Below are 27107 nucleotides of genomic sequence, written 5' to 3' on the forward strand. Positions count from 1 at the left end.
TTCCACTCATCTGATGTATCATTTTCAAAAAAAAAAAACTTAGACAAATTAATAAAATTCAAGTAGTTGTTCTTAAAGGATTTAGTTCTAAAATATGAGAAAAATAGTTTACTATCTGTGCACAGACTTTGTCCTTCACACTCTTAAAAAATAAGTCACCGTATTGTAACAGAAATCCTAAACATTTAAACGAAAATATTTTTGTGATAATTATTTTGAGTAATAGTGATTATAACGTACGTTCTAGGTGTGCATGCATACTGAGGACTCTGCTAAGCAGTTAATTTGTTCTTTATAATAACTGTATTCACTACTTTCTCTCCTTGTTCCCTATATGCCAAGATTCTGAGGCAATGCAAACTGTCTAAGTGGATGAAGGGTCTCAGTCAGTCATCCATTCCAGGTGACTAGCCCCTGACAGGTAGATCTACCACTGTACCACCCCTCAGAACCTCCAGCACCATTTACAAAGAGAAGCCTATCCACTGATGAGCAGCGCAGGCCCTTGGTGTCCTGGGGCGAGCAAGGCAGAGCTCTGTTGAGCCTTCCACTACCTTACTCCTCTTAGTCCAGCATGCAGACAGTTCTGCTGTGCCTTCCTGGTTCCTTTACATTTACTCTCTCTCCCTCTTCTTCAGACATTCTTCTATCCCTCCCACTTTACTCCCTGGTTCAGAAAGTCTACTGTGCCTAGTAAAATCTGCATAGCTAGATCCCTTCTCGAAACTCTAAGTACCATACAATATGGCATGTGCTCTAATTTGTGCTTGTATAGTGAATGATTCTGGTGATTCTAGGTCTAGCAAGTTGCTCTACCATAAAATCCTAGAATCTCTTCAAATATGACTTTTCTTTTGTTCTGTTCACAGTGACAAAAGTTGTAACTTGGTGGCTTACTGTCTTCCCTTCTATAACAGAATACGAGAGGACTAAGTTACAATACGATGGTAGTAAAACCATAAATAGATATGATGGGGTCACAAGATTTAACATATGAAAATTTTCACTGTGTGCAGCTATGCGATTATGTTTGTAGAAGACCTATTCATTGAAAAAAATCTTTCTGTGGTGTGTTAAATGGAAACAAGATAAAATCAATTCATATGTAACAGAATATTAAAAGATGATGAATAAACCTCTTTATACAAAAGTAAATCAGGAAATCCCATGAGTAGAACCTAAAATATCAGAATATTGTCTGGGCATATTTGCTAGGTAAATAGTATGAAGATTACAAGTATTTTTGAAACAAACAGACAAATCCCATTTTTTTCTATTACAAAATCTCAATCAAGGCATTTCCAGAAAACATTTTTGATTATTAAAAAAATGATTTCACTTATATAGGTAATATCCTCCATTTTATTAGTATATCATCAAAATTATTATTTTGAACCCTATTTTCTTTAACATTTCTCTACAATGCCCCCATGTGAGTCCTTTTTTGTGTCTTATTGATAACGAAGACCCCTTTCCGGGCGGGTCTCTGCATAGCCCTGGACTGTCTCTCTTCTTTCTCACTTGCAGCTCTGAACTAACCACAGGATACATCAGAGAGACAATATCCTGATGAAAAACAGTCTGTGCCTTTGAGAAGTACAAGTCCTTCAAAGCAGGCTGGTTTCCAGACTCTCCGTACCCTGAGAAGCTTTCCTGGGTATCAGAGGACCAGCTGCCTTGACTTCCACTGCCCCTTGCTGTCCACACCCTGCACTGTGTACATGAGTGCGTGTCTTGTTGAACTCACAGAGAGTTGTAACTAGTACATGATGAATCTATTTCACAAACATCCCTTGGGCCCAAAGTCATCCAAAGACAAGCTGAATGTATGTAACAAGATGATGTGCCCATCCTTTAGGAGTATGAAAGGATCCATGCCTAGTGTCGGAACAAGCCCTCCTGGCACACATTCTGAGTAAGTGGCTACCCTGTGCCTGGGACAAGAATCTGTGGTGCAGATAGCAAAATGAGCAGCCCTGCCAAGACACATGCCCAAAGCTGCCTGTCTGAAGCACCTGCCTCCTGCCTCCACAGGAGCTCCTCTGCATAGAGAAACCTCCACTGCTCTTCTGAAGGGAGAATCACAAAAACACAAAATTCACATCTGTGGCTCTTAAGTTAAAATATTTAAAGCCATTTAAAGCTGATAAAATATCCAACTTTTTAAGACTGTTAAAACCAATACCCAGCAACAGCCAGGTCTGATTATTAGGATGAGCTACTCGACATCTGTCTGTGTTGTTTAATCAACATGGACTATTTCTGAGCATTGTTTTCAGTACCATTTGGTGGCAGGAAATGAGAACTTTTTATACTGAGTCAGAAAAGTGCAAGTTGTCAGCAACTAAAAGTAAGAGATGGTTTGGTCCCTCAGAGACCACACTGGGTATCTGTAAAGAGGAGCAGGATATGGGCAGAATTTCCAGGCTATGAGACTGGAGAACTTGGAGAAAACAGGAGTGTGATATGTAAGTCACAGAAGTTTTGTATATGAGCTGAGGCAAAAAGAACAGAAGGGAAGAGAGAATGTTCTAGGTCAAAGACCCATGGGTGGTCACAGAGGCATTGAAGTACCTTGTGTGTGCAAGTGTGGCTTCAATAAAGCCTCAGACACCCTTGAACAAGTTAGAAAACTGTTGTCGCACATGGATAGATGCAGTCATGTGGGATTACTGCCTGCAGAGGGGTAGAAAACTCCCTCTCAACAGATCAGCATGTTAGAGCCCTGCATGGGAGTTACAGGAAATTCCCTCTCAACAGGTCAGCATGTTAGAGCCCTGCATGGGAATTACGGGAAGGCAGGAAGCTGATAGGGATGGGGACCTAGACTTTGGCCAGTGAGAAGTCGGTGAGAATTGTGGGTCAGGAACGATCCATCACATACATGTCTAAACAGGAATTGTGTTGGTCAGGTAGAGGGTAGGTTGGAATTGGTAAGGGTGTGACAATGTGGGAGAGTGGGTTAGTGAGTCCTCACTAACTGAAGCGAGCAAAGCCTGAACTAGAGAAGCGTATCTAGTGGCCCCACGGTGTAGACATGTATCAGGTAAGTAATGGTAAAGACCTCGACCAGGAAGAAAGTGCACATTCAGTGGGGGCATAGGAAACAGGCTCAGGTATTATCCACACTCTAAGTGATTTCAAGATGCAGGGCATTTAGGGTGGGACACAAGATTGGTTGCATTTCTAAAGGACATTTAACAAGATGCTTTTAAGTCAGGAATCAATATCCCCTGGGACTTAGAAGGAGTGGCAGGGATCTAGGCCAACAGTGAAAAACATGGTAGTTATACCTGAGCAGGAAGAAGCTCCAATCTGCAAATGGAATCAGTAATGTCTGCTCATAGTCCTGGCACAAAGTAAAATGGTCCAATGTGCCCCAGTGGTAACTCTACCTGGAGAATCAAGTTTTATTGAAAACCACTGTTTTCCATGGCTTCCAGTTGCTCTCCCTGTACACCTATACAGTGGAGACTTCTGACCCCCCAAAACTGAAAACATTGACTCCCTGGCCCTTTTCAGAAAATGGCTTTCCACGGCTGATTTGGAAGCAAACGGGAATCATGGCCTGGCTCTGTGTAAGGTCTTTGATGCAGGAATTAGATTATGTTTCCCCAGGGTATAAGGTGAATGGAATTGTGAGAAAGGAACAAGTCTTAGAACATGAAATATGAGCCTCTGTGCTGATGGGTGTCACAAAGCTGTATACCCCAGAGAGGATGTTTCTAAGAGAACCTAATACAGCTTCAGGAATCATGTGCGAGCTGACTGCAACCTCCCCCAAGTTAGATTTCTGCTCCAAACAGAAGGCTCTAGGGAAAGAGCAGCAGCCACAGGCAGGAGAAGGTGAGGCACTTTCCTTGCACTAAGTGAGTTTGTGAATGAACCTGTTTCTCTCAAAGAAACCGGGAAAGAACTATCTAGATTCTGGTTTCAATGAAACCATGAGGGGACCCCCCCCCCCCCGCCTCCTGTTAGACTCTGTCTGCCTTACAGACTGAGGACAAAGGGCCCGGATCTGGGAGCTCATCTACTTTCCTTAATTTATATTATGTTCCATGTCATGAAATTTGATGAAATGCCTTCACATAAAATGATCAAAGAAGAAACAAGTATAAACACAAATCCAACAAGAGCCAAAGAAATGAGATGGAAAAGCAGTAATTCGTTTAATAGCACACATATTAAGTTAAAGAGTCTCAGAAGAGGAAGGCCCTAGGGTTCAGGGTTGAAGAGCTGTATATAGACAAGGATGAGGAACAGATTTCCTTTTATTTGGAAGATATTCTTAAAGAAGAGTAGAGATGAGGTGAGCCTACTCACGCAGAGAGAAAACACAAGTCTGAGGAAATAATTCAGGTCTATTTTTACTTAAGGATATATTGAAATAAAACATTAAGATATATTCCAAATCTTCGGCTGTGGCAATAAGGTGCCTTGGCCAACATCTTCTACGCTGGAAGAGGCCCAGAGGCCCCGCTGACAGGCAGGTCAGAGTGGCTCATAAACAGTCCAGACTTGTTACCCCATCTTCAAACTCATTCATTTTAAAGTACAGAAAAGAAATCAAAGCATTCTTTTTCCTTTGGGGAACATTAATGTACCTGCTACATTGTTAACATATGCCCATCCAAGCAGTTCTCTGAGTTTAGGGAAGGAGAAGATGTGTGTGATGACTAATTATAAACATTCTGTGGGGTTTGAAATATTTGTAATGGCTCCTGTGCTAGAGATTGAAAAATAAGGACCAGTGCTAAAAGAGCAGATTTTTGTTCTCAATTGTAATGTTACTCATAATGCAATTACTTTACTTATGTAATACAATAATTTTTACACCTGCAGAATTAATTTAAAAAGCACAACAAAATGAATTGGCTTTTTAGAGAGCAAATGTGAAATGGCAAGTGCGTGGTTTCCTGCTCTCTAGCCTACTTTGTCTTATCTTCTTGCTTTGTGTATGCAGTTCACCCCATGTGTGGTACCATTGAAAAGCAACATTACTTACTGAAGTCTGTCTGCTTGTAAACCAAAACATGTGATGAAATGTAATGGATTCCTCACCTCAAAGGTACCATGCAGACTCTCTGCTGGCTTCACAAAGCAAAGCTCCCGGTCACTGTGTGAATGAAGCCAATCAGTCAAACCTGGTCACCAACCTGGTCACCAACCTGGTCACCAACCTGGTCACAGTGCTGCGCTGCAGCATAGAAAGTGGCACTGATTTACTTCTTAATCCAGTCAAATTCTGGTTGGAACCACACACTCGTCTGACACTGAAGCTCAAGTCAGACAACCCCAGACAACTCTGTAAAGGGAGAGAAGAATGAACTTGGAAATGTAAGCTAAATTTCAATATTAAAAAAGAAGTTCCTAACTGAAAATTCAGTTGAGGACGTAGGTTGGATGTCACCAGCTAGGACAACTGTGGTTCAATATCCATAGCTGTACTCCAGGTTTTATATTGATTTAGTTATAGCAGTGGTCAGAAGTCCTTCCTCTTGTATGCAAATATCTTGAGGTAGGATGCAGGAAAGGATGCTGCGCTAAGATCACTTGGTTGTCCTTGGTATGCACTGCTGTGGTATAGGCTTGAGTGACATCTATTTAGAGTGTCATTCAACACTTGTGGTTGCATCAATAGTGACTCAATGGGATACAAGTTAAATGGTGACACTCAGGGTAAGAATGACCTCTAACACCCTGAAACAAGATCCCGGGAGACTAATAAAAACACTTCATCTTTCTATTCTTGGACATTGGAGCACTCTTCCTTGATTTTCATGCTCGATCAGATTATCACAGGAGGTCATGTTCTGAACGGCCAAATCTTTCATTTGGATGACAAAGTCAAATCCACACTAAATCAATGAATAGATGTCCCAGTTCACCGCATTTCCCTGCAGGGGAGTTCTTCATACCATGACATGTTTGAATGGAGAAGAGGCAGAGTATATGCACGTGGAGATAGATGTATCTACTTCAATGATGTGCCATGGGGATGTCCAAATGACCTTCTTTGCTTTGGGGTAATAGAAACTAAAAGAGAAACTATAAGAGAAAGAGGGCAAGGAACATCCACTTCATTTATGTATTTTATAAGAAGTCAACTTAAATATAGAAACATACATGGTCAAATATGAACAGTACATTGGTGCCAAGTATGGGATGATTAGGATGCCAGATCTTAGTGCCTACTGGATAATTGTCAGCGAGAGGAAAGCAAACATCTTCCTCTTCCTCATTCCCACAATCCATCTCTGTTCATCACTGTAGTTCTCTGTCCACCGATGACCAACTGCTGCCTTCATTCTAGAATGTTATGTCTGAAGTTGGGGTAGCACGGCATTCACAGAAGATCCCCTCATGTCCTTAAATTCTGATTTTAAGATAAAAAAAACCTCCTTCAGCTATAGCTCAGGAGACATAGGGAATGAGAAAGAAGGAGGAAGTGGTATATGTTGCTGATGGATAGAGGAAGTGCAGCTCATTTCCAAGGCCCACATGCTGTATGAGCATGCATGGTGTTGAGACCTACGGGCATCTCTGCATTTCAGGCTGCTGGTAAGCAAGAGTAATTTCAAGGCTGACTGCGTGTGAAAAAGCCCCTGCCATACCTTGGACTACCTAGAGTGCAAGTGTATCCAACTTAATGCTGATTTCTTTATTTTGAAGCACTATCTCATTATGGAGCCTGGGTAATCTTTCCTCAATCTCTCAAGTTCTAGGATTGCAAGCATGTTACTATGGCTTTCTAGACTATTCCTAATGATAAATATACCATGAGATATTTATAAATCTCTATATAATTGTTCCTATCATATATAATATTAAACATATATTTAATCTATACTAGGAGGAGAAAACCCCAAACCAGCTTAAACTGTGAGGCCAGCTGCTTTGCTTGCTCACGGGGTGCTCAAGCTCAATTTACATTACATATAGTTCAAATTAATGACTCAGCACATGAAAACTGTTGACTGTCAAGGGACTCTGCATTTACTCTCCAATGAAGTGAAATCACTAATGCTAAACCAATACTCTAAATAACATTCTACCTTATAAATTATACTTTGTCAGCTGTTTCACTTCTATAGAGTTATGAGTTCATTGGGATAGACTTTTCATTCAAGTAATAATTCTAGAATTGACTTCATTAATTATTTTTGAAAGCATGTTTTATCAGAAAAAATCAGTTCAAGCCTGCACATAGATGGTGTCTCCATTAAGAATGATTCTTCTTTTGGGTCCTTAAGAAATATTTACTAAAGCCAGAGGGTAAGTTCTTCCTACAATGAGTAAGTGGATCATTAAAAGGGACAAACCAGTGACATTCAAAATCACATTTTCCCATGTTCAGGTCTAGGTCAATTAACTTCTATATCTATATTATATTATAAGTCAGTATAACTGTCTCTTTTCTAAGCCAAACCAGATATGTTAGTCTATCTGTTTTTAATAAAAGCATCACCCTCCAAGTTTCACCTCCACATCCTGGCCATGTGTACATCTCCATCTTCTGTTGGCACCATTGAACTCTTACACTGTGGTAGCAAAGAACGCAGACTGGCTTTATTTGAACACTATGAATGAAGACAGGAAAGGAGAGATGTGGATTCAGAAAGACATGGAGAAAGGAAACTGAGGCACATCAAAGCAAGCCACTGGTGTGGTGCTTAGCCAACTGTCAATCCTAGGTAAGCCCGTCTTACAGACCAGCACACGTCTTACAGACCAGCACATGTCTCACACATGCATGAGTGCAGGCAGACTTCTCCGTGTGTCGGCTCACACTGAATTACAGACCAGCATACATCACAAACATGCATGGATACAGGCAGATTTCTGTGTGAGCTCACATTGTATCAGTCATCTCACATGAGTCCATTCATTGTGCAAATAGTTATTGTCACTGAGCTTTGATCACAGGGGAAGCATCACACAGTTAAATGGAGAGTATCATAGGCAGAGCTTGGCTCTGTATAGACACCTACGAGTCAACATCGGACAGTTCTTGAACTGAACAGAAATCACCTATGGCTCTCTTCTAGTACCCTTTTCATTCAAAGCATTAGAATAATTGATCAACATACTCTAAAAAGAATGAGAATGCTATATATTCTTTCTCTTTGATAAGCTCAAAGGGGGGTTTGTTGCTTTTGATGTATTTTCCTTTACTATTTCCATGACTTTAAAGGACCACACACTAGCCTGGCAGTGGTGGCGCATGCCTTTAATCCCAGCACTTGGGAGGCAGAGGCAGGCGCATTTCTGAGTTGGAAGCCAGCCTGGTCTACAGAGCGAGTTCCAGGACAGCCAGGTCTATACAGAGAAACCCTGTCTCAAAAAACAAAAACAAAAACAAACAAACAAACAAAAAAGGACCACACAATAATACAGTGGTATAAGGGACTTTTTTGTTTGTTTGTTTGTTTTTTGTTTTTCGAGACAGGGTTTCTCTGTGTAGCCCTGGCTGTCCTGGAACTCGCTCTGTAGACCAGGCTGGCCTTGAACTCAGAAATCCACCTGCCTCTGCCTCCCGATCGCTGGGATTAAAGTCATGTGCTCTAATCGCCGATTGCTGGGATTAAAGGCGTGTGCCACCACGCCTGGCTCGGGATGGTATGTTTTTAAAGGAATTATTGCATACAGAGTAACCCAATGGTGGAAAGCTCTGGACATTGACCCTGGGTATCCAAGGAGTAGGAGGTCCAGGATTGCTTTAGGTACTGTGCTGGGCCCTGCTAGCCATGATGGCCATGCACAGGATGGAGAGAAGAGGTCAAAGACAGGGGCTCAGTATCATCTCCTTTTCCAGGGGTCCTGCAACTTCAGTGGAAACAATAACCCTTGCAAGGGGGTAGAGGGGGACACTAAAGGGAAAGCCTGAGGAGACCTAGACAAAATGACCATTTGTAGTAGTTTGAGCTCCATTCTATCTCAAAAGTGTTACTCCATCTAATTCTTTGTCATTTGGTTTCTTCCTTTTCCTTGGGGAAAATTTATCTTTTCTCTTCAGGTGGTTATTAATAAAAACATGTTGAAAAGCATTTTCCCAGTTCATCGCTCCCACTTTCCTTAAGCTATACAACCATTTGCTAAGGAAAGAAGAAATGAGTGGATATGAGGGAGGAGGAGGAGGAAGGTGAGTGTGGAGGAGGATAAAGAATCCGTCATGAAAATGAGGCTGCTGATGAAGGACACAGGAAGAGGAGGAAGAAGGAGAGGGAAGACTAATAGGGGACTAGGAGGGTGGGAAGGGTGGGGGTCGGGAGCAGGACCTGAAGGGTGAGGAGGGAAAGGGGAAGAAAGACAATCTCAACAGTAGTAGGGAAAGTGTATGAGGTGGGTAGTTATGCAAATGATGGGACTCAACAGGATTCAGACAAGATCTAGGACCTACCCTTGACTCCATGCCATGTCTGACAAGCTGCTGGGTGGCTCTCCGTGTCTGGTTCCATTGAATAGAAAAAAGCATTTCTGCATCTTGCTCTTATCAGTTCGGGGCTGCCTCAAGCTCATTTTCCCTATGTGGCCTCAGTCTGAGCTGAGCCCACTGCAGGCACTGGTCTGCAGCCATTTCCAGCTATGTGCAGGCTGAGGCTATGCCGTAGTCTCTGGGCAGGCTGGACGCTGAGCTGATGTCCTTAGTTCATGGCTGTTTTCAGACATTCAGAGTGTGGCCTTGTGTGGTATCCAGTGAGGACTCTACTTCAGAATGTAGGCACCTGTGTGTCTCTGTTCTCCAGCTCAAGCCTGGGGGCTCTACAGGAGACAGCACCCACTTTCCCTCAAAGCTTCAAAACATCTCTTAGATTTAAGTCCCTGTCAGGGATATTTATAGGAAATAGCTATTGTAGCTCCCTTGGAAAAGGTCAAATAAAGAGAGAAAAATGCTCTGAATCTGAAAAAAGACTAAATGGCTCCAGCCTGGAAGAGTTACAGGCTCAAATCTAATTCCAAGCTACTGCCCAGTAAACTGGCATTGGGTTAATCCTGGCCCTTGGCCTTCCACAGCCATATGAAAGGATAGCAGAGCCAGTAATCTCCTGTCGCATGTATTCAGACAGGTGTCCCAGTCATTTTACAGGCCCACGAGGCTGGACTCCAACATTTGCAAGCAGCATATAATTTTAACTCCATACAGTTTCTCAACATGAAGGTAAATATAGGTACTAAGATAAAGTGACAGGATTGAAAAAAGATAAAATCCATCTAACAAACATAAACTTAGGCTGCAATACCAGACCATAGGTCATAACATACCATCAAGAACTGACAAAGGCATTTCCCTTCAGCTGTGGTGTTAAAATCAGACACCCATGTCTGACCAGTGCTTAGCACTGAACCATGCCTGGGGCCCAGAGAGACTGTTTCTACAATACCTTCCATATTTTATGAAAACTGTAATGATGGTTCACTGTATCTATGCATACATATACAAGCTAATTTGTCAAACATAGACAATTCAAGGAGACATTGTTCTTATGCCCTCTCTGTCTTTGTTGTTCTAATACATCTGAGACTTAAATGGTAAAGTTGCTCATTAGGTGACAATGGAGAACCTGTTCCCTAAGATTCAAACTGTTACTGCCAGGATCTTACCCGCGTATAAAGTATAGCCAGTCAGGAGTGAGAATGTGCATCGTAGTGCGTGCACACACCACGGCTGAGTAATTGCTACTCAATTATTGAATATTAGTCGATATCAGCAAGAAGATGTCTTAACTTATTTTGAATTATCTGACCAGAAGTTTTCCTGCCTCACAAGGAGTATGGCTGTAATGGCAAATAATCTCCGTCTCAGAACGTAGCATAGGCTTCCCTGAAACTAGATATACTTCCTAGGCTGATTTATCCACCAGCAATTTTCCTGTCTCTTCATCCTAACAACTAGGATTATAGCCGTGTAACACCATGCCTAACTATACTTTATTACAAAAAAATATTACAGATAAATTAGAAAATATAGAAAAATCAAAGGAGGAAAAAAAACCCTGGCACTTTCATTGGTGTGAAATTCTAGAGATAAAAGGATAAATCTTTGAATTTGGGGAAGGTGGGAACTGTAAAGGCACAGTGCACATGGAACAAGAGTGCAGCCAAGCAGCAAGGAGCAGAAAGGAAGTAAGGACGGACCCACCAGACCCAAGAGAGCTGCCTGCTCTGCCTGCTCTGCCTGCTCTGCCTGCTCTGCCTGCTCTGCCTGCTCTGCCTGCTCTGCCTGCTCTGCNTCTGCCTGCTCTGCCTGCTCTGCCTGCTCTGCCTGCTCTGCCTGCTCTGCCTGCTCTGCCTGCTCCTCTGCCTGCTCTGCCTGCTCTGCCTGCTCTGCCTGCTCCTCTGCCTGCTCTGCCTGCTCCTCTGCCTGCTCTGCCTGCTCTGCCTGCTCCTCTGCCTCCTCTGCCTCCTCTGACTGCTCTGCCTGCTCCTCTGCCTCCTCTGCCTCCTCTGCCTCCTCTGCCTCCTCTGCTTCCTCTGCCTGCTCTGCCTGCTCCTCTGCCTGCTCTGCCTGCTCTGCCTGCTCCTCTGCTTCCTCTGCCTGCTCTGCCTGCTCTGCCTCCTCTGCCTCCTCTGCTTCCTCTGCCTGCTCTGCCTGCTCCTCTGCCTGCTCTGCCTGCTCTGCCTGCTCTGCCTGCTCTGCCTGCTCTGCCTGCTCTGCCCCTAAGAACACTGAGTGATTCCCCAAGCTTTCACACAACACAATTTCATGCACATGAGGAATCCTGATATATTCAGAACCTAAATACATCATGAGGACTGGAGTGTCACTTCACTGCAGATGTTACACAACTACGTGTTCTTAATCCATGCAACACTCTTCACACACTCTTATCCCTCAGAATCCATCTACAAAGCTATCAGGTTTTATTGCTCATGAAGAGTGTGGAAGAAGACATCAGTTTACATTGAACATCATGCAGAGCTTGTTAAAAGCTTCAAAGCTCAGGTGAAAGAGGAACACTTTTCATTAAAATAGTATAGAAGCAGACATAAACATTTCCATAACAGTTCCACTGAAATAGAGAGAAGATGTGGACACTGGAATAAATGTCAATGCTTTATGACAGTCCTTACAGTTTCAAAGTTACTCCCTATCAATAATGTGGACACAAAGTTGCTATTCATAACAATATAAAAATGTGAAAGACTTATTGTTTTTATTTATTGTTATAAGCACATATCTATAAAGCAAGCTTAAATAATCATATTGTATACTACAATAAGCCATTATTAGTATCATTTACTTAGAGATAAAGGACTCGTTACTGCTTCTAAACTTTAGAAGTCAAATACACTCCCTTGTCTGAAAAACTGTTATGACCCTATCCTAGCATTAGCAAAAAAATCTTAAAGAAGGAAAAAAACATATTTGAAATATTTTCTATGCTATGAAATATGCTAATGTTATGATCAAATAAATCATATTAAGTTCAAGTCTTCTTTATTTACCTGATTAACTTTTCATAATTGGTTAAACTCTTCCTGGAACTTTTGGCATAATGATAATTAGTTCCTCTGTTGCTGAAAGTCTTTTGTAGAAAGTTAATTCTTAACTTTCACAATGTTCACTTAAATCTAGAGTCTATTTTACTCACATTCAAAATCCATTCCATATTTTCAACAGGAGCTCAAATATGTAACTGAACACTTACCACCAGGGAAACACCAGCCTTCCCAACTGAGCCCAGTGGATGACAAACTGCTTCCTAAACACAGGACGACCAAGAGCAAACTGAGGTCTCCCATCACTCCCCCCCCCAAAAAAAAAAGATAAAAGAAAAGAAGAAACTACTGAGGTTGTCTATTTGCTGCAAAGACATTTCCTCAATGTGTATGAAGGAAACACAGTTTTTCTTATTTAAAGTGCCATCCTGCCCAGAAAGTAAAATGCCAATGGAAGTCAACTGGAAACCCATGCAGATAAACCCATCACCATCACACCACATTCGTCATCTGTATCAGCTGCCTTTATTATTTATGCTGCACCTGATCCTGTAGAATCTTCGCTACTGGTCAAAATCTCCTATGTTCTATTATTATACTTCCTTAGCCACTAGTGTTTATAAAGGGAAGAAATTTGGAAATAAAGATATCATCAGAAAACCTCCTCTGATGTCCATGTCATCATTCAGGAATGAACCATAGATGCTACTGAACTCCTGCAGTCAAGGACAATTGATGATGTTTCATGTATTGCTCATACTGAAAGATATAATTGAATATGTGGCACGGAAATCTGTCTTTTGTTCACCCTTGAGACTCTAGATAAAATTAGACAAACAGAATCATGCATTATAATCAAACATAAAAGTCAGTGACAGAAAACTAACTCAGATTTGGCTGTCTATGCAAGCACAAAGAAAAACCTGAATTTGCCTTCATTTTAAGCAAACACCTCATAAACTCTGAGACATGGTAATATTCCGTGTGTGTGTGTGTGTGTGTGTGTGTGTGTGTGTCCGCGCATACCCACGCCTTATACCGCCCCTGGTTCCCTGCTCTAGCATATGCCCCCTCCATTTTCGGGACTATGTTCTCTTCTCCGCACTACCACTGAATCAGGCCGTAGTCACTTCTGCTACTTTTGCAGCACCTTCTTGACCAAAGATGATGCTCATGTCCATGTCTACAAGACTCCCAGTTACGGCTTCTTCTGCCACGCCACCACACCTTGTGGTAACTTATGGAAATCAGCGCTCTCCTCTGTGATCCAGGTCTGTCCATACAGACAATAATTCCCACAGACTAACACCATTTTACGGCATCACACAGGAAGAATGACTACATCTGCCTACCTATGAAACTGGGAAGGACTTTCACATTATCTGTGAGGCCATGGTTTGTTCTGTTTTACCAAAGCAGCGAAGAAAATGACACTCACTGAGCTACACCCTTTCTGGCTACACAGATGACTCAGCACCATGCGTTCATACCTTTGCAGCCACGGACGAGTTAGGTTTCTCCAGCAAGTCCCAAAGTTTCTTCCTTTTCTCCGGGCAGCAGGTGTTATCAAACTCCTCACCCTCACGCTCACGCATGGTCTCCGCCTCCCTCCTCAGTTCTTCGTTCATCTGCTCTTTCTTCTGATGGTATCTGGCTTGGCAGCAGGACTCTAGGTAGATCTCATCGATGCCCCAATAATCAAGCTCTTGGCCAAAAGAGAGCGCACACATTTCTTCCATCATATGGAGCTTCCCTGTCCGGTAGAAGTTTAGAATAGATGTAAAGGCTCCAGGATGTCGGTCGAAAAAATACTCATTCTCGTTAAGGTTGTAGTCATCGCACACCTCCAGGAGACTCTCGTGAGTGTTACAGTCTCGGAGCTTCCCCAGGCGTGTCCTGGGAAGCCTGTCCAGAGTTCTCCACAGGACTTCGTGGTTAAGGCCCCCGACATTGATCTTAACTCTCCGAGAGCATGTTTTGCTTCGGATAATGTCCACAGGTTCCGGGGGAAGAGAAAGTGTTGACCTGGATGTCTTTCTGTTCAAGCCAGGGGGTGCCTTTTCTGCCATTTTGAACTGGACAGAGCCACAGAGCTAGAGTCCTTAGAAAGGAAGTCACCTGAAGCTGGATTCCTCTGGAACAGGCATCGCCACATCAGCTGGAAAAAAAGCAACAACGTTTGCTTATTCACATTGCTCCCACAGGACTGCCTGTCACAACCAGGTAAGTTATTAACGGTCATTTATTTTGTAATGGCATACCTAAGTTGTGAGTAATAAGACACTGAAAGCACCATAATGAAGTTCACGGAGGGAGCTGAGTGTGCATTGGTGAAAAGACCAATTATGTCACCTTAGTCCTCTTTCTGGAATTGCTCAAAAACTGCAGGTGCTGATGAAGGCCTCAAAGAGAAAGCCCTGGCCAAGTTATACTGCCTGTGCCTCCAACTATCCAGTCAGGTCCTGTTCTGGTGGATGATCTTCCTCAAGGTCATACCTACCCCAGTTACCCAGCCCAGAGCCTGAGAGCACCTGAGCCTTGCATCTTCATGCAACTGCAGGGTCTGACCATTTATATCTCCCAGAAACTGCTTACACATCTTCTGCAATTACAGAGACCCCAGGACCAAGGCACAGAGCCAGATCCCTAGCCTGCCTTGTATGTGTCACTCCAGTAGCCATTAAAATTGTCTCGACTTCTCATGTTGACCATCTGAAAACCACTCACCACATATAAAACTCCTCTACCAAGATATACATTTGACCTTGTGACCTTAACCCTTCAAAGGCCCTTGTTGCTGGAAGTGAAACCTAGTCATAACCTTAGTCAGTTCTACCAGGTCCTCTCCGCCTTACCTTTCCATTCAAGATACTGTCTGGAGACCAGACACAGTGGGGGAACTTCAAAATGTGTGTGTGTGTGTGTGTGTGTGTGTGTGTGTGTGTGTGAGGGTGAGAGAGAGAGAGAGAGAGAGAGAGAGAGAGAGAGAGAGAGAGACATATACAGAGAGCTATATCATCTATTATTTTCATATATAAATATATATACATATTTTGCATTTTAATTTTTAAATTAAGTTCAGTGATAAACTAATAACAGCTAATAATAAAATAGACTTTTACAATAATATACTATAGTAAAAGTTATTTAAAACTAAGGAGTTGCTAATTTCCACGTACTATTTTAGGATCTTGTTAGACCGCGGTTAACTAAAACCATAAAAAATGAAGGTGGATAAAGGGGACTACACTTTTGTGCTGCAACAACTGCATAATGCACACCCCAGTGCTCCAGCGTTTGGCTTATCCACAGCGGATCCTGGTGGGACCTCTGCCTTTTCCATTTTCCTTTGATCAACCATATCTTACCCTTCAAAACTTGGGCCAGATGTTGCCCCCTCCAGAAGGTCTTCCATATGACATATCCCTCTGGGTTCAAGAAACTGTATCTCTTGCCTTTCATAATGTTATGATCACAGTATCTTCCCATAATATACTGCAAGTTCCCAAGAGCAAGCCCATCCTTCTTTATTTTATGCCCTTGTCACTAAGTACTGTTCCTACACAGTGGAGAGATTTAATGCATTTAAATATTGAGTTGATTCCTTGTTTTCCATAAGGCATTAAAGAGTCAGAAAAATTTATAAGTGAAGTTTTGGGGCTCATTGAGCCATGGGTACATGCTGTACACGTATGTAGTATGTTAGTGTATGTTAGTAGTTTGCCTTCTTTTGGTTTATATCTCTTTTTCATTGGGCGCTGTTTTAGAACTGACAACATGTCAGTTCTTTCCCTGTTGGTCTCTATTATCATCTGAAGCAGCAGGAATCTTTGGGGTTCATATTTTCTGAGTGTTTTTGGTAGGAGATTACAGAGTTTTGAGCAGCCCACAGAATCCTTTTTAATGTTAAATGTCATGTTTCACACCCAGTGGCTGGGATGGAAGTGATGAACTTTTAGATCCCAAAGGTCCTTATGACTAGAACTTTCTTGTAATATGCATGGTAGTTCCTACAAACCTAGGATTCTCCACCTGTAATTTAAATTTATTTCTCCATCTGCAGGCCAAGTATCCTGCCAAATGAGTATATATTTGTCTTCTGAAGAAACAGTTGATAGACTATATAAGAAGCATTTTAGACGTGAGCAATGAGTATATTTGAATTGGGAGTTATAACTATAGGACTGTTTTAAGTACACACACACATACATGCAGTGCACACATCACACACACACACACACACACACACACACACCTCTACCTCATATCTGATTTTTAAAAATGTCCATTTCACAAAGTGAAAAGGGACTATAATTATTGCTAGAGTTGTTTGGGTTTGAAATCCTCCTTTATAGAAAACAGAATAATATCTAATCTGTGTAAAGACCTCATTCCAAGAAAATACATCTAAATAAAATAAAAACATTCACAGATCTTCCTGAGGTTTCATTTTCCACCAGTGAAGGAAAATGAATGAAAAAAAGGATATTCATGTTTCTTAAATAAATGCTAGTATATCTTTTGGCCTTCTAAGACCTGGGCTTATGGGTCTCATGGTCTCATCCTTTTTCTCTTTTGAGAATTGAATCTTCAAATAATGTATACACTGTGTTGACTACACTGTGTTGACACTGTTATCTGTGTTCACATTTGGATTTGGCATCTTACTGACACACACACACACATATTTTATATATATATATATATATATATATATATATATATATATATATGGAATGAACAGCAACATCAAGATCACACAAAATTACATGAAAATATTAGAGACAGAGCATTTCCAGTGGCGAACCTAGATGTCCCTCTACCGTCTGGACGCGCCCTGTTAATACCAACCCCGCCCCCATGCACCCTGTTAATACCAACCCCGCCCCCATGCACCCTGTTAATACCAACCCCGCCCCATGCACCCTGTTAATACCAACCCCGCCCCCATGCACCCTGTTAATACCAACCCCACCCTCAGAGTCTGACCACTTCACATGAACAGCAGGCAGTAAGGCCAGACTGCTTAGAACTCGGATACTGTTTTACTTTGCTTCTGTGTTGCTGTGATAAAACATGAACCAAAAGCAACTTGGAAAGAAGGGCTTATTTGGCTTATACTCCCACATCATAGTCCATCACTGAGGGAATCCAGGGCAAGGACCTGAGCAGAAACCTGGAAGTAGGTACTGAAGCAAAAATCATGGAAGCATGCTGCTTACTAACTGAATGCATGAGTATGCATTGCTCCTGTTCAGTTAGCTTCCTTTTATAATGTAGGGTGGCACTCTCTACAGTGGGGTAGGCTCTCCTCCAGCAATCAGTGATGAAGAAACCCCCTGCAGGCCTGCTCATAGGCTAATCTGACGAAGACTATTGTTCAGCTAAGGTTCTCTCCCTCTGGGGATGTCCAATCCACAACCATGAACAGCAATCACAAATGCAAGCAAGCATAAAGTGCATCTACTCTTTTTGGAATATCATGCCATCTGCCTAAGATAAACAGTGCTTTAATTAACTACCCTATGTATGAGGTCTATGATAAAGAGAGAGAACTTCAACCTGAGTCTGATAGAAACATTTCCTACGTGTGATCAAGGGCAGAGCGAGACCTGTCATCTTGTAACATGATTACGGAGACCAAATGCTGCAGCAGCATCACCAGCAGGATACCATTTGTCTTAAGTAGTTTCATGCCCATGACATACAGAATCTCCCTTTTCAAAGGGTATTTCAGCAAAAAGCAAAGGGAGGTCAGAAGGTTTAGATTTCAAAATGTCTTCTTCACTGATCAAGAATGTTCTATTATAAGAAATCCAGTGTGGATTACAGATCCCACAAAAAAAGACAGACTGAAATTCAATGCCTTCCGTTCAAAGTGACAAGAGCTGAGAGCAATGAGGGCGAGAGCCCTGTTGAGTTGATTTCCTTAGGACGTCACACTGAACGATTTCATCATTCACCTTTGGCAGAACGTTCTGCTTATTTTCTGATAAACAAAGACATCAGTTCTTTAGTCGCTACAGAATCCTGAGCAGTGTTCAGAGAGTCAAAAAAAGCTTTCAAGATAAGCCAATAATTCTGGAAGTATCAGCGTTGACAACCAAACCTTGAAAAGTTACTGAGCCATTGTGTCTATAAGCCTATGGATCGCCCCTCTTGCCTTTGGATTTCCTCTCCCCTGTCTCCTCCACCCTACAAGTTATAGTCCTGCTTCCATTCCATCGCTCTCTTCCTAATATGTATGTCCACGACGTCATTCCATTCCAACAATCTGGGAAATAACCACAAAACCAGAGAATATTATTTTTTAATTTGCGTTACCTCCCCAAGTTGTTTTTATAACTTCTTTTAATATCACCTCCCCTCCAAGGTGAAGATACCATGTCCTACTTGGAAAGAAACAAAAATATGCAAACCAAGCTGATATCATTTTTCAGGTGTTGGGGACTGAGCCTAGTCCTTGCCTTATTCTTGAGTTACCAAAGCCCCTCCCTGATAATATTTCATACTCTTTCTCCCTGACTAACCAGCTGTCACTGTGTTTTCCGTTCTACTCTCAGACTCCTGAATATCATCTCAAGAAGCCCTTCCTGCATCAGCCTCCAACACATGCTACTGTGACTGCCCCAAGTTGCTTTCCATAGAAGGGTGTGCAAGGGCTATAACACCCACTTCTGCTTGGGCAGAGCTTTCTGCATTTGACCTGTCTGACTGCACTGTGGTTTCCTTGTCCACAGACAATGGCATTTCCTCATCTATGATTCTCTCACATTCTGTAACACTCATTTGCTCTTTTTGCTGTGGCCCTTTCCATCCTCCCTTCAGTCTCCATGTTTACTTTAAATAGGAATAAACTCAGACCATCTCCAAATCAATGAAGACGTTTTCTCCCAGTTCCAGCTTCCTAATAGAAGGAGGTTTGTATATTTCACGTTAAGAACTCTTCAGCTTTTATCATGGCTTAGACAAGACTATATTCTGAATATCATAAAAGTTTCCTTCACTTTATTTAGTTTTTGGTTAATTTTCTATCCTGTAACATTGCACTTTTAACCTACGTTCTTTTCTGCTGTGTTAATTTTACTTCTAATAATGAATCTGTCAATTTCCTCAGGGTTAGGAATTGTGTCTTATCACTCTAGAGTGTTTATAAAATTTACGTTTTTAATTTTAGTAATGAAAGAGGGCATACTACTGCATTTTCTCACATATAATCTTATATGTGAAATTGTGCCAATTATAATAATTTTGCCCCATAAAATTAATCAATCATATAATTCAACTTGTATATAAATCAAATATCAAATGCAATGATTCAATACTTAAACTATAGGTGTTAAGTAACTGTAGAATTTATGTATGTAATATATCATTGTATTATGTAAATGTATGTAAATTATGTAATGTATCAATGTATTATGTAAATGACCAGTTACAAATGAGGGCATACACTAATGTCAGGTAGGAAATTGCAGTGGGTATTTTCTTTTGGCAGTTGGTATTTTGTCCTGACTGAATTGACTAAATGTAAAGCCTACAGCAGAGCAGTCGGCCAGCACAACCAGACTCAGCATCTCCTCACCAGTCTGAGAAGAGAGCGACTCTTTAAACAGTAAACAACAACAAACCCTGAAGCTTGCACAGCTGCACCCTGCTCCCAGCAGCAGTGTGGAATTATGCTGCCACCCGTCCAGGGCCAAAGCTGACAAAACACAACTTTCTGATCGTAGCGTCGTAATTACAGCTTCAGGCTCCAGGTTTCAGGAGGAGGTTTTCTTTTTTTTCTTTTTTTCCCCCTGCAGACTCAAAAATACTAGCATTATGTCATACACGTGACACTTCCTTGGTGTCACCAGGCAGGGTAAGTCACGTGTGTGATTCTTCAAACACAAAGCAAGTGTCTCTAAAGGGTTCACTGATACATCCTTTCACTTGTATGTGGCTACTCCATGACCCCAGGTATGTGCAAACAAATAGCTTTGAGACCTTTAAGTCTTGAAGATCCATATCTAGCTCTGCAGCTGCTTCTTAAAATTTAATGTATGTACCAAAGAGTAGATTTTTGTAGTGTTTTTTTTTTTTCTATCTCAGAAAGCCACAAAGATTATCTGTGGTTGCTATCTAGAGAGAAAGACACAGTAACTGTTAGATGACAGTGAAATCATTAAAAAAAAAATCAACTCCCTACTAAAATCTTTTAAAACGAAAAAGTGAAAGAAATTTAAAATAACTAACAATTTAAAAATCCATGAAACTTCTTATGTCAAGACATTTTATGCAGAGCTCCTGGAACCTTTCAAGAATTCTAAGAAAATTGAGCAAACCAGTAATACTACTGAATTCCAAAGTGCCTGGATCCTCTCTGCAAGGCAGGCTCCAGTAAGGACTGAGATGCTGTTGTGGTCTGAGCTCAGGGTTCCAACTCTTTTCTGCAAACAAAGGCCACTCATGTCATATGACCCTTAGTTTTAGCACAACTATTTACTCTTCAGTTTTAAAAAAACACCTAGAACTTTTATCCTTGGTACAAGAAATGCTTTTTTTAGATGCACTCAAATAGATCCCAAAAGCTTTGCCTTCTGTGGTCACAGGATGCGCTGTGCCGCCGTCAGAAGGGAAAGATAGGTATTAAAGAAGATGAAATATGAGCATTCTTCAATAACACAGACGTCCCCAAATCTATAAATAAACTATTTTATTTAGACACCATTTTCTTCACTAGAATACAAAAGTATTTAAAGAATTAGACCACTTATGTGTGTGTTTGCTATATTTAGAGCATAAAGGCTCTAGACTTACTTTCAGACCAATGGTCTTTTTAGTGCTTCTTTAAAAAAATATTTCTTTTATTTTTTGAGATTATAAAGTAATTAAATTATTTCCCCTTTCCTTTGCTACCCCTGAACCTTCCCATATACTCTTCCTTGTTCTCTTTCAAATCACTGCCATCTTGTTTTTTCATAATTTTTTATATACGCCATAAAGTTCAACCTTCAAAGTAGTCCCTGCCCATTCAAGTAGAGAGGTTAGTCTTGTGATGGAGAGCATGCCTTTATTCTGTAACCTGATGTGTGTTATTTCAAATGTCTCTTTTTATAAAGGTATTTCCAGAGTCATGATGGAGTAAAGGGGAAAAAAACAAAGATGAGAGGGGGTGAGAAAAACAGAAAATAACTAACAGAGATGCTGAGAGCCCTGGAAGGCATGGTAAGCAATGGGCCTCACAGATCTTTTGAAAGCAAAATCACAAGCTACAGTTACAACCTGGGGTTCTGTCTGGATGGTGCGACTGGCTTACATTCCATGCTCCAGTTGGATGTTTGGCATGAAGCAAATTAGCCTCCATGAAACCAAATTTAAAAATATTTATGAAATTTGGATAGAATTTGAACATGATGTTAGGCTCCTTAAATAGTTTCTAATCATATGATGATGAATCTAAAACTTTCAGGAATATGTTTTTTGCAGAGGTAATATGTCTCAGTTGGGCCCTGTTATTAGTAAGTATACAATATGTTCCTTTCCATACTTTCCGGAGTCCAGCACATAACATAGACTATAGCTCTTTTAAGGCCCAAGTAACTATATTTTTCTGAATTTTTTTTTATTTTGTGTGTGTATGTTTCTGGGGGGGGGTATTTCCGTGGGTGTATGTATGTGTCCATGTGGCCCTCTGGAGCCAGAGTGTATCAGATCCCCTGGGGGCGTAATTACAGCACTTTGTGAGTCATCTACATGGAATGCTGGGTACTGAACTCAGGTCTTTAGAAGAGCAGTGAGTTCTCTTCAGCAAGAAGCCTTCTTTCTATCCCTTCAAACACAAGCATTACAACATGCTTCAACACACTTGAATACATGCCTGGGCTTAGACATTACAACACGCTTGAATACATGCCTGTGTTTGGAGACGAGAATGAAGGATATGTCAGAAGAGAGCTCAGATATGCTCCCTTTTTTAAAACTTTTAACTCTGAGCTCTAATTAGGTCATATGACTAAGCTGACATTACATGGCCCCTGTGGCGCTGAACTAGAACCCAGACCTGTCCTTGATGAGACAAGTGTCTGCCGATCATAGGCTTCCATGCTTTGCCGTTGAAACTATTAGTGAGAGTTTTGAAGAGCTACTCTCATGTCAAAATATTGAAGCAAGAAATTACAAACTGCATTTTATTTAATGTTCTTTTAAAAGAAGGGCAATGACTGTAGCCAAACAGAGAGGGGAATTTTTCCTCTGCTTCTCAGTCCAGTCTCTATGATGACCACTTTTTTCCGTTTGGAACCTCTCCAAGTGACTCTGCCTACTTCAGACCTAGCCCCCAGCAGCTCGGGGTTCTTTTTTGTCAAAGGTGCTTCTCAAGGTTCCAAGCTCTCAGAATAAAGGCACAAAGTCCACAACACCCAACTCTACTCAGCTCTCTGTTTCTCCCACACATCTTTCAACCTATTGACCTCTCTCAAAGTCCTAGAATCTTCTTTCATTTGTGTTTACATGCTGAGTTAGTCAGGGTTTGTATTCCTGCATAAACATCATGACCATGAAGCAAGTTGGGAAGGAAAGGGTTTACAGCTCACACTTCCACACTGCTGTTCATCACCAGAGGAGGTCAGGACTGGAACTCACACAGGGCAGGAACTTGGAGGCAGGCGCTGATGCAGAGGCTGGGAAGGGGTGCTGCTTATTCAATTGCTTCGCCTGGCTTGCTCAGCTTGCTTTCTTATAGAACGCAGGACTACCAGCCCAGGGATGGGACCACCCACAATGGGCTGAGCCCTCACCAACTGATCACTAATTGAGAAAATGCCTTACATTTTTTCATTGATCTCAATTTCCTCTGTGATAACTCCAGCTTATATCAACTTGACACACAGAACGAGCCAGCACTCATGCCATTCTTTCCCCACCACAAAAACACCTGTACAGCACTTCCCCCCTCATCTTTCCTCAAGGTATCGACTTACCTCTGATATTCTATGTCCCTCTGGCCACCTTAAATGTATACAACAGTTCTCCAATATTAAGACTTCTTAGAGCCAGGTATCTTTAGTTTATATCAACAGTGGTTATCACATTAAATTTTGTATTTAGTTATCTTAAAAGTCATTTTCTGAACAGTACTCCATTGTGTAAATATATCACATTTTCTGTATCCATTCTTCTGTTGAGGAGTACTACTCAGCTATTAAAAACAATGAATTTATGAAATTCTTAGGGCAAATGGATGGATCTAGAGGATATAATCCTGAGTGAGGTAACCCAATCACAAAAGAACACACATGATATGTACTCATTGATAAGTGAATATTAGCTCAGAAACTTAGAATACCCAAGATGCAATTTGCAAAATACATGAAACTCAAGAAGAAGGAAGACAAAAGTATGGATACTTTGTTCCTTCTTAAAATTGGGAACAAAATACCCATGGAAGGAGTTACAGAGACAAAGTTCAAAGCTGAGACTGAAGGAAGGACCATTCAGAGACTGCCCCACCTGGGGGTCCATCCCATATACAACCACCAAACCCAGACACTATTGCATATGCCAACAAGATTTTGCTGACAGGACCCTGATAAAGCTGTTTCCTGTGAGGCTCTGCCAGTGCCTGGCAAATACAGAAGTGGATGCTCACAGTCATCTATTGGATGGAGCACAGAGTCCCCTATGAAGGAGCTAGAGAAAGTACCCAAGGAGCTGAACGGGCCTGCAACCCTATAGGAGGAATAAAAATATGAACTAACCAGTACCCCCAGAGCTTGTATCTCTAGCTGCATATGTAGCAGAGAATGGCCTAGTCATATATCAATGGGAGGAGAGGCCCTTGGTCTTATAAAGATTATATGCCACTGTATAGGGGAATGCCAGGGCCAGGAAGTGGGAGTGGGTGGGTTGAGGAGCAGGGGTGGGGTATATGGGATTTTCAGAGATGAAACTAGGAAATGGGATAACATTTGAAGTGTAAATGAAGAAAATATCTAATTAAAAAATAAATTTAGTGACCTATGAAGGTTCACATTCACAATAAAAAAAAGTCATTTTCTTTCATTTCAGATACCTTATAGTATCTGCCATTTCTCCAATCCAGTATGACTCCCCCCTGCATGAATTGTTCTTTTGCAATTCTCTTCCTGGAAAACCCTTATAAGATATCAAAGCAACAACCCCTGGCTCAGGGAGGTATCAATTTGATTTATCTATTACAATGCTTTTCTTGTATCCTTCTGAAGATCATTTAGAGTTCTTTCTTCTTCAACTGTCGGCAAATATTTATGAGGAACCACTCTGCTTCAGACCACTGATTACATCATGGAACTTAAATCCAGTGATGGTAGACGGGCATGATACAATGATACAACAACAGCAAATAACAACAACAACAACAACAACAACAACAAAAGAGCTAACAATGGACTAATATTGTGTCTCCACACTCTCTTAGGGAAACAGCAAAGTCATAGAAGCCAGGCAGATTGCCTCCCTCCCTCTTTCTCTTTCTCCTCTTTCTCTTTCTCTTTCTTCTCTTTCTCTTTCTCTTTCTTCTCTTTCTCTTTCTTCTCTTTCTCTTTCTCTTCTTTCTCTTTCTCTTTCTCTCTCTCCTCTCTCTCCCCCCTCTCTCTCTGTCCCCTTCCCTCCCCCCTTCCATCTTCCTGTCTCCTTCCTTCCTTCCTTCCTTCCTTCCTTCCTTCCTTCCTTCCTTCCTTCCTTCCTTCCTTCCTTCCTCCTTCCCTTCTATCCTTCCCTTTCTCCCTCTTCTGTCTCCATCCTCCTCTCTCCTTTCTTTATTCCCCTTCTCTTCTCCCCTCTCTAACTGATCATCCTCTGGTTTGCCTTGAGCCCTCTTTTTTTGTCTTTCTGATTGAAAGTTGGTATGTCCCTGATTCTACTATGGAAGGAAAATCATATTAATGGACAGAATTTAAGCATCAGAATGCTTGGTGGTATTATTATTATTATTATTATTATTATTATTATTATCTTCTTCTCCTCCTCCTTCCTCTTCCCCCTTCTCCTCCCCCTCCCCCCTCCTCCTCCTCCTCCTCCTCCCCCTTCTTCTTCTTCATCATCAGTTAGTAAAGTGAAGAGACCCTTGAAGTATAAGCACTACTGTGTCTCTGTCCCTTGTGAATAGTATTTTCTGTCCATTCTCAGCATCAGGGCAGATCATTAAGCATCATTTTTAAGCATCATCTGTATATGGTAGTGTTTACGTATTCCGTATTCCTGTCAACTGTCCTAACTGTCAGGTGTCTCTGTTGTACAAGCTCTAGGGTTCTACGATAATGACAAACAGTTAATTGAAAGGATAGAATGCAGATGGACAGGATGATCTCCTCACACCTATGACCCTTGGGGTGTTAATTCCTGCCAGCAATAACAATTTAGCATAACCTAAAAAAAATATGGAAACAATAGAGAATTAGAAAACAAACCTGACAATTCCCATCAACAGTTTCTAGACTTTTCCTTCCATAGTCTAGACTTTCTAGATGGGAAAATTAGGGACCACAGATGAACTGATTGAAGTCCTGAGTTCATTTGATCTGTACCAGATAATACAGTCTTGAAATAAATAATTTCAAAAGCAAGAAAAGTAAAAGAGGGAATTGTTGTCTACACCCAGGGAAATTGCTCAAAAAATTGAGAGGAGGCACTTGGTTACTCAGGGATGTTCTTCCTGCTTGCAATGCTTATGTGATATGATGCCTTTCCCCATTATTTCCCCTCAAGGAAAGTCTGGTACACCAGATTTGGTGATGACAAAACCTTAAAGCATGCTGTGTCTTCTCAGAAAACCTCGTGCACTGAGGCTCACAACACGAGAGCATGAGAGTGTAAAATAGATATGGCAATGAGATTCAGAGACTTAATTTGGATTTGATTTCAGCTTAAAATTTCAATGTCCATAAGGAAAATTTACATTTCCTAGAAGGTGGGATGTTCTTGGAGCTGCATCTGAAACTGAGCCCAAGTTATGATTTCATTTGATGTGTGAACTTTGCTAATAATTATCATTGTTGCCATCTCACAAATACTCTGTGATCATCCTCTGCAGCCCCGAGTTCGTTCCACTTAATTCTGATGGTGAGGTGCCTTTAGTTTTAGCCTGTGTTGGGATGAGCATTAGTATTGTTGCTAACAGATTGACTTTCAGAAAGGCAAACTTCCTATACAAAATGACACAAATGGTAAATGTTGGTTGCAGGAATCCCCCACGCCCAGCATTATCTGAATCCAGAGTTCATTTTCCAGCTTTATAGGATGTTGAGGATTTTCTCTGAATGGTAGAAATCCAGATGGTCTCTCTCTCTGTCTCTCTGTCTTTCTGTCTCTCTGTCTCTCTCTCTCTGTTTCTCTCTCTCTCTCTCTCTCTCTCTCTCTCTCTCTCTCTCTCTCTCTCTGTGTGTGTATGTGACTCCATGTGTGTCTCTGTGTGTGTATGTAAGTGTGTCTGTGTGTATGTGTCTCTGTGTGTGTCTATGTATTTTGTGAATTTACATTTCTCTGTATTTGTCTGTGTATTTATGTGTTTCTGTATGTATTTTGTGTGTGTGTCTGTATATAGGACAGAGGTAGACATCTAGTGTCTTTTGTATCACTCTTCACACATAGATACACACACACACACACACACTATATATATATATATATATATATATATATATATA

At 41.3% G+C, this 27107-nt stretch overlaps 1 protein-coding gene across 1 annotated transcript in view; it reads right to left on the reverse strand.

The window, feature by feature from the left end:
• Positions 1-27107, reverse strand: part of Kcnb2 (potassium voltage-gated channel subfamily B member 2) — a 419439-nt gene that overhangs the window by 377199 nt on the left and 15133 nt on the right. Inside the window, exon 2 of the mRNA XM_029533359.1 lies at positions 13932-14599. Coding sequence (XP_029389219.1) covers positions 13932-14510 — 579 coding nt within the window. The 5' untranslated portion in view covers positions 14511-14599. The remainder of the gene's footprint in view (positions 1-13931; positions 14600-27107) is intronic.

Source organism: Mus pahari, chromosome 22 (genome assembly GCF_900095145.1).
Source record: "Mus pahari chromosome 22, PAHARI_EIJ_v1.1, whole genome shotgun sequence".
Lineage (NCBI taxonomy): Eukaryota > Metazoa > Chordata > Mammalia > Rodentia > Muridae > Mus > Mus pahari.